The sequence below is a fragment of the Eurytemora carolleeae genome, unplaced genomic scaffold (assembly GCF_000591075.1).
Source record: "Eurytemora carolleeae unplaced genomic scaffold, Eaff_2.0 scaffold297, whole genome shotgun sequence".
Taxonomy (NCBI): Eukaryota; Metazoa; Arthropoda; class Copepoda; order Calanoida; family Temoridae; genus Eurytemora; species Eurytemora carolleeae.
In genome coordinates, this window is record NW_019396222.1 from 24981 (window position 1) to 36354 (window position 11374).

The following is an 11374-nucleotide window of genomic DNA, read 5'->3' on the forward strand; positions in this document are numbered from 1 at the left end:
TTTATTTCATAAATTTTACATTCCACTTTCTATGCTTAACACATATTGGTGTGAATCCCGTCGGTTGTGAAGGGAAATGATAAATAGTGTTCTCTCTCTCTCTAGTCCCAAACATTTGCAACAATATGATATTTATAAAACCTTTTCAGCTCTGATAATGGAACCTCTCCCGTACTCTTAAACTCCTAGGTATCAAGAGTTCTCTTTAAACTCCTAGGTATCAAGAGTTTTCTTTAAACTCCTAGGTATCAAGAGTTCTCTTTAAACTCCTATTATCAAGAGTTCTCTTTAAAACTGCATGGGGTTAATAAAAAAGAGTTTTCATAAAAAAGTTTATCAAAATAAAGTTTTCTAAAAAACCCTATGGTTTTTTCAAAAACCGCAGGTGGGATTTAGCTTTTATCATTTTATCTCTTTTCGCAATTGAAATTAAAGGGAAGTGATAAATTTCAACTTCTGAAAAAAATATTACGGCATTAATTTAGATTATTTAAAGACGACATTAAAGTGCAGTTATCTATTCAAGGAAATTACTATTGGTTTGTAATTTGTTTGGTTTAAATATATTTGTATAACCTTGAATACTTGAAATTATCGACATAACTCAATAATTTTAACGATCCCTGTGTATCCGAACTAGCTTGAAACTCTATAAAAGTCCACTTACTTAACCTTAAATGGTTTAACCAATCTAAAAACATTCCGATGGTTCTGTCAAGTTCCCCAATCAAAATTTGAGGCAAATCGATCCAGGGGTTTATGAGTTATGATCGGACATCCAAACAGATACCGGTAATTAAAGAATCTTCTCCTGAAGAAATACATTCCACCGATATTACTCAATAATCTGAACAATCGAATTAATCAGTTCACCTAAAAATACAAAAGGTACAAAAGTCTTAAATAAAGAAATAATAAGCCAATTATAACCTCAGGAAAAAGATGGTTTATGTACAATATAGGAATTGAGTTTTTATCATAAAGTCTGATTTGTTAAATCCAATAAATTGATTGAACATTTGAGTTTGTGGCAAAAACTCATTTCTTTTATAACATTTGTTATCCTAAATATATTTCCAATTCCCGTGTTATCCTTTACCTTTTGAATTCTTTTTATCGTTTTTACATATCAGCTCAGAAATAAATCTTTTATTATAAGTTGATGTATTGAGCTGAGACGGAGGATAGATTGAACCAATTTCTTGTTCCCCCCCCCCCCCCCCTCTACCAGATTTGGAATAAAATTATACTATGGGAAAATCTTAAACTTAAATCCCATCATGAATACATACATTACATACACTTCTTCTACATTCACAAGGCTTATATTTATCAATATGTTTTCAATATTTTGTGGTTCCTTAATTCTCAGTTCCGCAAAGGAACTGAATAATCATCTCAAATTCTAATTTTATTATCCTTATATCTTTGTAACCTAATGCTGCAAAGCTTGGATTTTCCAATATATTCCTCCAAAGTTTTCTCGTTTTCCTCCCAAATATTTGATTAACAATTGTCTAAAATATTTTTGTACCCGAAAAAGATGTATTCAAAATTCAAATAGGTGGTTAGACTTTTTGAAAGAAGATGAAATTGAACCATATTCTGCATGTTCAACTATAGTGCCTAAGTTGAACTGGCTGTACCTAGTTCAATTACTTTTTCTCTTGTAATATTTCAAAACTAAGTTACATAAAGACGTTTAGGTGGAGTAGGGTAGAGCCAAAATCAATTCTGGACCATGCAATCAAAATTTATTTGTAAAATTTGCATTTGAGAATAGAGACATTCCCTTCGTATCATTTCCGAAAACAATATAAATAGGTGATAATATTTGATTTTATTATTATAACTATCTATAACACTGTTATTTTGATTCCCAGTGTTATAAAATTTTTGGACAGAAATCCCTTTATCGAGAAGTTCTTTAATTTTGTCCCAAACTTTAGCGCGCAAAGGGGCAAAATAAAATCTAACTTACATTTCCTAACCCCTTTATCTTTGCAACCTGATGGTGTAAACCTTTGATATTTCAAACTTAGACTATTTGATCTATACCAGAATTAATAATTTGAAACATCAAAGGTCCAGAAAAACGGGTTGCAAAGTTATAGGAATTTGAAAATTAGATAATCTGAGTTTGTGGCAAAAACTCAATTCCTTTAAGTTCAAAAACTTTATAGCACGTCGTGCCAAAATAATAGTGTAATTTTTTTTAAACGTTTGTGTACTCGTCTTATTTCAATGGCTATTTCTGTAGATCATTAATAACATTTTTATATAATTATTATGGTGGCATATATAGGATTTAATCTTAAAATTAAAATATCTAAACTTTTAATTCAAGGAGTTTGGAGAACTCTCCCCTCCTCCCACCCTTGTACCATTCTACTTTCTAATGTATACGCCTTATTAATTCATGAAATTAGTTTATCTCCAAGAGGTTCAAGGAGTCACAGGCTTTGCTATAGGAAGAAATCAATAATTAATTCTATTTTTTTGTAAATAAAATTCACTCATTCATTTTTCGTCTCAGACATATTCAAATCATGTTGAATACCCTGCTGCAGTTGAAATTATTTTATCCTAAAAGTGTCAAACTTGTTTTTAGATAAAAACATTTGAAATTGAATTCTTGAATTGTTGAAGGCCTGCTTCCGCTTTTTTCTGTATTTATTGTAGCAATATCCTACCAGGCAGGTCTAGGGCCCATCCCCTGGTCTTATCAAAGTAAGTTTTTTTTATACACTAGGCTTTCAGGGCGCTCCGCGCCAATCTTCCATTGTCAACATTTTCTCTTTGTATACATTGTAAAACAAAAACAAAAATCTTCCCTGGGGTCATGTGGGTCCCACAATAAATTTGGGCCCAATCGGTTCAGTCGTTTTGACGTTTATTAAATAGAAAAAAACCAGACACCCAGACAGACAAGCAAAGTAGTATATACATAGAAGTAGAGGTAATATTTTTTGAAGTAGAGAACTTCTTTTGGGGGTCGTTCTTTAATATTTTCAATGCAAATCGATCCTGCAAAACCTCAAGGTTGCATTAAAGAACTTTACATTTGAAAGTCTTTTTGTTTTTTTACGGTTTGAACCAGGGCCCAAACCTTGATAAAGCTTTCTTGGGTTTTAAAAGTTAAATAAGTCCAGGGTCCATATCTCTTTCTCTATGAATCTATTTCTCTTTGAGAAAAATTCAAGTTTTGCAAAAACAAAACTAATAAAACTTTATTCTGTCTGTTTTCAACATAAAAGAACATAGATATCTAATTCATGATAACCTTAAATAAAGAGTTTCCAATCTTCAGTAAACAATGTAAAAATTTGATAATCATTAATTTATGCATTTATGCTTTTGTTGTTTATTTCTTCTTAACATTTTATTTAGTTTTCCTGGAATATTTAATCTCACAGTTATCTTCTTATTATTATATATATAAACATTACACTCGGAATTATGTATATATAAATATGTTTCCCATTTCCCTAGTAAAACGCAAATTGAGGATGGCTATACAGGCAATAAGCCATTTCGCAATTTATAGCAATTTTTCAGCCATCTTCCAGAGTTGCCATTCATTTTTTCCCCCTTTTTATACATATTATCAGAGCCCTTTTATGTGAAAAATATGTTTTTTCAATAAAGTATTTGAGACGAAATTGAACAGGATATTTTTTATCCTAGTTTTTCAGCTACTTTTTTATACTGTTAATCAGGAGATTTCTGGGGATATTTGAAAATATTCAACTTTCGATTAAAATTTTGAAAATAATTAACTCTAGAATTCTAGTTTTAAAAATATTCAACTCTAGAATATAGTTTTGATTAATATTCAACTCTAGATTATATTTTTGAGCAATATTCAACTCTAGAATATATTTTTGAGAAATATTCAACTCTAGATTATATTTTTGAAAATGATTATTTCCAGGTGAACTGTTTCCGGTTGACCTGCGCAGCTGGATGAGCGGTATTTCCGGTTGTATTTCTCATCTTTACGTCTTCCTCACTATTAAAACATTTCCTTCAGGTTTGTTTATACTTAAAAGCATAAAATCCCTTTAGGTCAAAACTATATATATTTACAGTCCCTTTATTATCTTGGAGTATACTGTCCCTTTGGTTTAGATTTATCTAGAAGTATACAGTCCCTTTAGCTTAGATTTATCTAGGAGTATACTATCCCTTTAGTTTAGATTTATCTTGGAGTATACTGTCCCTTTAGTTTAGATTTATCTTGGAGTATACTGTCCCTTTAGTTTAGATTTATCTAGATCAATTTAATAAAGCTTAGTTTCGGCCCTAGACCCCTGAAAGCACTGCAAATTCACATCTAAAATATGTTTGTGAAATGTGTAAATGTGAAAAAAGTTTTACCAACGATGCAAAATGTCGCATCTCTCATAAAAACTTTAATAAGAGTAAATGGTTTTACTACTTTTTTGATAAATTATAGATATATTGTAGAGCGAAAATCAAAAAAGAAAGCTGAATTTGGAATTATAAAAACAGTCATGATTACATGGCTTTGTTGGATTTATTCACACTCTTATCATAAACTTTGTTTTATTATTTTTAGGTCACATCGTTTTAGGATTTAGGATCGAAAATATTTACAGCTTAAACTAATACTCTTTTAGTTTTGTTTAAATTTTATAAACTGAAATAATACTGACATCCTCTCCCCCCTTTTCTGTTCTACTCTTAATCCCCCCCTGCCATTCTCATGCCCACCAACCCCCTTTTCTACTCTATACATTAATCCCCCCTTTCTCCTCTTCCATTTTAGTTTTGTTTGAAGTTACAATATTTGTAAACAGATATTATCTTCAGTGGAATGTTTCAAATTCATGAAAAATGAATATTTAAATATAGGGTTACCCACAAAGGATGAGACTTCAGAGACGACTGTGCAGAATCAAAACTGTCTGATTTCGTATGGTTCCCAGAAACTGTAAGCTTGTTTATCTCTTAAGACTTCATTCAACCTAGGAATCTCCAGATTAAAAAATGTCCAGGTCGTCTTTACAGTCTCATCCTTTGGGGCAACCCTGTATATCTACGGTCTTCTAATTTTAAAGATTTTTTATATCAGTACACATCCTCAGTGATTACAGTACAGTACACTGTATTTGTGGTACAGTACACAAACTCTTTATTTAAAGTTTAAGAGTAAACATTTATTTTTTTACATAATCTCTGTATTTACATTACAGAGTACACATTTTTTTACAATACAAAGTACACATTCACCTTTTACAATGCAGAGTACACATGCTCTTTTTTACAGTACAGAACAAATTCTCCATATTTACAGTACAGATTTTACATTGTGTTATATACAGAACAGTACACATTCTCCTTTTTTACAGTATACAGAGTACAAATTCTCATCACTTACAGAACAGCATACATTCTCCTTATTTACACTACAGTACACATTCTCCTTATTTACACTACAGTACACATTCTCTTATCCAATGAATGTAAGGCAAGGAAAGTCATTTCAGTGGTGTACGCATTTTTTGTACTGCAGTGTACTGTCTTTGGGTTCTAATATAAACACAAGAGTAGGGGTGTCACAGCCTGACATGGGATCCATCTTTCAAACAAAAAATCAATGATTTATTCTGGTCATAGGAATTTATAACATAAATTATCAAAATTTAAAAAAACTTTAAGTTATTCCATTGTAATATTTTACTAAGGTTGTGGAAAAACTTCTGCATTTTTAATTATTTAACAATGAGACCCAATAAATGTACAACGTCTTTTTTGTTGAAAAAAATCTCAAGAACAGAAATAAACTATCAACTATAAACTATATTATGGTCGTTTTTGGGTAAGGAATGGTTCAATTCGTTCAATACTTAAAATATGAAAATTATTTTGCTTTAGGCTTCACTTTACGATGGTAGGCGATTATATCAATATCATGAAGAATCCAAATAAATGTTTTCACAGACAGTACTAAGGAGAAGTAAATTCTCCATTGAACCCCCCTCCTCGAATACTGAACGAACACTGATGCATCTATTATTGTTTATAAAATCCCCCAAATAGAACTGGTTTCAATATGTACACAAAGTATACAAAACAGCAATTGACTTTCCTTGCCTTACATTCATTGCTCTTATCTATAGTACAGTACATATTCTCCCTATTTCCAGTACAGTACACATTCTCCTTTTTACAGTACAGAGTGCAAACTCTTCTTATTTATAGTACAGTACATTCTCCTTAATTACAGTACAGAGTACACATTCTCTTGTTTACAGTACAGTACACATTCTCCCCCCATGGTGCGTACTGGTTCTACGCTTGTATTGGTTTATTAGCAGCAATCTTCGGAGCTACATTTCTTCCGGATACAAAGGTTAGGTTCTAAGGGATTTTTCACACAAATAAAATTGAGAAAATATCCCCACCCCCCACCCCGGGAAATTTGTGAATGGATCTAGGGGGGCGGCGATACGTTGTAATTTTATTTTATTTTTAAGAATGTGGGCCGGCATCAGAGTGCCCCATTCTATTAATAGCTATTGATCGAATCTGCTGCCAATATATAAAAATTGAATATTTTCTTATACAGGGTGTTCCAATAAACACATAAAGATGGGAATTTAAAGAAGACTTTAAGATCGTTCTTAATTTCTGATAATTGATAAATGACAAAGAATGTATTATGAAAAGGTTGTACGTTTTCCAGTTTCTTTGTATCTTTAAAATAAAATTTTAAAACAATTTTATTTTTAAAGTTTTAACGGGGATACTACTAAAATTGTGTCCACAACATAATGCCGCGTGAAACAAAAACGATATAAGAGTCGTCACTTAAGTCCAATGTTTATTGGGACACCCTGTATCTGGACAAACTCTTGAAGAGAAGAGAAGAATTGATTAGAAGTATACATGGAGAAATCTTTTGAGAAAACACAAAAATTCTTTCTAACAAAGTTTTAAATATCTTATAACTCTCTGAGAAAAACTTATTTAAAAAACAACAACAACAACAACAAAAATATAAATATACAATCGGGGTTATGTCTACCGAGCTTGTCATGAAGTGGTCTATACCTTTATCGTGTCTTAAAAATTGACGAAGATATTAGATATTAAGACAGCTTGGATTTAATAAATAAATTGAAATTTGTACATATTTTTCCAAATATCCGTCAATTTTAATGATAAAAATGGTATACCTTATTTAAAAATCTCAAGACCAAGCGTTTTCGATAACAGATGTGTAAACTGGAATACTGTAATTATTTTGTTCATGAAAAAATGCCACATAGAGCGAAGACGATATAAAAGTCGCACTTAACTCCCTTGTATATTTGGACACCCTGCAGCATGCAGAGTGGCCTGATGGATTTACAACTCCCATTAAACTGTTTTCTGATCAAGGATGACCGAGGGCTTACATTTGTTATCCACACCATCCTAAACTAAGCTTTTGGAGATGCAGTAAACTGCATTAATCTTTAAAACAGGGATGAATCAAAGTTTTCAACTTATACATGTATATACTATATACTGTATACTGTATACTGTATACATATACATGTATATACTATATACTGTATACTGTATACTGTATACATATACATGTATATACTATATACTGTATAACCCTCAATATATATAAGTATGTTTAGGGTAAAAGTTTGGCTGAAGTTTCAGAATATTTTACCTCCAGCTGTTGTATTCTCAGGTTAATATTATCATAAGACGAGTTAACAGGTTCGGAGAAGTTAACATGCTCTAGAATAGGTTAAATGTACTTTACTCCATGTTTTGGTCGGGTCTTAGGTATTGGTATCATTTATTGAAGTCCTTAATAGCATGTCCTGAATAGGGGATTTTAAATAGCACGTCCTTAATATCATGTCCTCAATAGGTCATTTTAAATAGCACGTCCTTGATAGCATGTTCTGAGAAGTGCATCCTATAGCTCGTCCTTTAGCACTTCCTACGTAGGGCAGTCTAATAAGCACGTCCTTAATACCACTTTCTTCATTGTGCATCATAAATAGCACGTCCTTTATAGCATGTCTTTTTCCTCAAAAGGGCATTCTAAATTGTACGTCCTGAATAGCACTTCCTTCACACGGCATTCTAAATAACACGTCCTTAATAGCACTTCCATCATAGAGCATCATAAATAACACATCCTCAACAGCACTTCCATCACAGAGCATCATAAATAACACATCCTTAATAGCACTTCCATCATAGTGCATTATAAATAGCACATCCTTAATAGCACTACCTTCATAGGGCATCATAAATAGCACATCCTTAATAGCACTACCTTCATAGGGCATCATAAATAGCACATCCTTAATAGCACTACCTTCATAGGGCATCATAAATAGCACATCCTTTAAAGCACTTCCTTATTAGTGCATCAAAAATAGCATGTCCTTAATTGCACGTTCTTTAAAGTGCATCTTTAATAGCACGTCCTTCATAGCAGGTCTTTTTCCTCAATAGGGCATCGTAAATAGCAAGTCCTTAATAGCACCTTCTTAATTGTGCATTATATATAGCACATCCTTAATAGGATTTTCTTCATAGTGCATCATAAAATGGCACGCCCTTAATATCATTTTCTTCATAGTAAATCATAAATAGCACCTCCTTAATAGCACTTTCTTCATTGTGCATCATACATAGCACATCGTTGATAGGACTTTCTTCATAGTGCATCACATATAACACATCACATATTGCAATTTTTTCATAGTGCGTCATAAATAGCACGCCCTTAATTGCACTTTATTAATTGTGCATCATAAATAGCACGTCCTTAATAACACTTTCTTCTTGGTGCATCATAAATAGAACTTTCTTCATACTGCATCACAAATAGAACGTCCTCAATAGCACTTTCTACATTGTGGAATGTGCATCATAACTAGCACATCCTTAATAGCACTTTCTTCATTGTGCATCATAAATAGCACGTCCTTCGTAGCACTTTCTTCATAGTGCATCACAAATAGCACGTCCTTAATAGCACTTTCTTCATTGAGCATCATAAATAGCACTTCCTTAATAGCACTTCCTTCATAGTGCATCAATCATAAATAGCACGCCCTTAATAGCACTTCCTTCATGGGGCATCTAAAATAGAACATCCGTTATAGCATGTCATTGTCCTCAATAGGACATCCTAAATTGAACGTATTAATATCATGTCCTCAATATTGATTCCAAAATAGCACGTCTTTTTAATAATATGTCCTCAATAGTGCAACATAAATAGCACGTCTTTTTAATAGTATCTCCTCAATAGTGCATCATAAATAGCACGTCCTTTAATTGCATGTCCTAATGGTGCATCATAATTATTCCTCGTACTTTATAACATGGCCTTAATAGTGCATCTAAATAGCACGTCCTTATTGGCACGTCCTCGATAGTAAATCCTATATGATGTATAGGACGTCATTGCCCGATGATCTTCTGCTAAAATAAAGCTAAAATTTTTATTTTGTTACGCATCTCGTTTGTATAAATGTTTTAAATATAGTTCTCTAGTTCTATATAAGAATTAAATCCATCAACGATCACTTTTCGCGATCATTCTTTTATTGTATTATGATTTATTTTTCGAATTTCTAATTTAAATCTCTCAGAACGTTGATCTTATTTCTTTAATTTTTCCACGGAAACCAACTCAGCTGTTTAAACTTTTGTCCTTATATTTATCTAACCCACATATTTGTTTTTGTTGTGAAATTATTTGTTCTTAAACCCAATTAACTGTTTTGGTTACACGCCAGAAAACTTTAACGATGACTCGGCTTAATTCACAAAATAAAAATCTTTTTGTATTTACATCACGCAACCTCGTATCTTTATAAGTTTGTAAAAATACTTTCTACATAGCTAGCAACACATGTAGGCTAACAATATTTTACAATCGATCTTACACGTACTTGGCTGCAGCTCTAGGCCCATAAATTGTACCATGAAAAATAGAAAAGATCGAAAATACAATGGATGAGATTGCACGATGACATGTTTTTAACCCTCGAAGATGTCGTAAAAAGGGTTCAAATGTCTTCTGTAAGATAGACCTTAAATGTTACAAAGAATTTTAACCCCCTAAATTAACTTAAGTTAAGTCGAAATCGATATAATTATTAATATAAATATTTGTTAGTTTGTCAAAACGGCTTAGAATAAAATACTAGATAAGACGTCTAAACAATAAAAATTTATGAAAGCATAACTTTTAATGCTACTTTAACTTCTTTTTTGAAAGTTCAAACCTGTAAAAATAATTTATCTTAAGGTTTCAATTCAGTACATAAAGATAGAATTGAAATTTATTCATATATTTAGGAAAAGAAAGAAAGGAGAAAGTACATCTATCTCTGAACCCGTCATCAATTCTCAAGAAATAGATTGTTTAGTTGAAAAAGTTTAAATTGTATATATTTCAAAATATTTAAAAAGATAGGTTTTGTTTCGAACATAACAAAACACGCTAGATTTGAGGTAAAAGCTACAAATTTAGTAACGTTGCTTTTAATTATGTACCAGAAGTACACATAATAAATAGTTAAATTATGTGTATTCCTCTATATTCCATCATTCTAGTTACAATGTTTATACCATGTATATTTTATTATGTGTATTTGTAATCTATATATCAATTGATCCGGAATTCGTTAATGAGATTTAAGTTTAAATGAAGTCTAAAGATAGTCTCAGTTGTGTTTCTTATTTCAAATAATAGTCATTTTTCTATTAATCTAAAATTATCTAAAAATCCCTTGAAACTTGAATAACAATTTAACTGAATTTATAAAATTAAAATTCTAAACAGTAAGGGCCATACAATTTTAGAAACGGAAGACGATATTTTAACAATTAAACGTGCATTTGAGGGTGTTATAAAGGAAAAAGTTTTACTGGTAGCTTAAAAACCGACTTAGTAGGGGAAATGGGTTTAAGTTCATTACCAAAATTCGTGTGTTTAATGCTTTTGCGCGTCTAACAGTAGTCTTCCTATGCCACTCTCTTATGGGTCTCGCTGTATAGCCATACATCTGTTTCGCGACAATCGGTCTCGATCTGAAAGTAAGCCGCCCCTGGATTATCCTCGCCTGTTTGCTGAGTTGCCCCTGGAGGAGATGTGTGCTGAGGCCGTTCCTTCTATAGATAGTGGACGTGTAGTTCACGTACTTTGGAGGACTATAATTTGGCCGCTAGATGTCTCCCGTGAGTTATTCATGGACGGACAGAGTTTCTCACGCCATACGGTATCTGGATCATTACCCGTACTGTGGCCATGATTTACTTTGAGAAAAGGTGGCAGCACTAATCAAAGTAGCTCTCTGAATTCATTTCATAA

General features: G+C 32.0%; 1 protein-coding gene across 1 annotated transcript in view; it reads left to right on the top strand.

Annotated features, from left to right (window-relative positions):
• LOC111698587 (facilitated trehalose transporter Tret1) overlaps positions 1–10591 on the top strand; it is a 32153-nt gene extending 21562 nt beyond the window's left edge. The window contains exons 12-17 of the mRNA XM_023468953.1: positions 2430–2471; positions 2650–2730; positions 3935–4033; positions 6282–6379; positions 7662–7717; positions 10360–10591. Of these exons, the coding sequence (XP_023324721.1) occupies positions 2430–2471; positions 2650–2730; positions 3935–4033; positions 6282–6379; positions 7662–7717; positions 10360–10444 (461 nt within the window). The 3' untranslated portion in view covers positions 10445–10591. The remainder of the gene's footprint in view (positions 1–2429; positions 2472–2649; positions 2731–3934; positions 4034–6281; positions 6380–7661; positions 7718–10359) is intronic.
• The last annotated feature ends 783 nt before the right edge of the window (positions 10592–11374 follow it).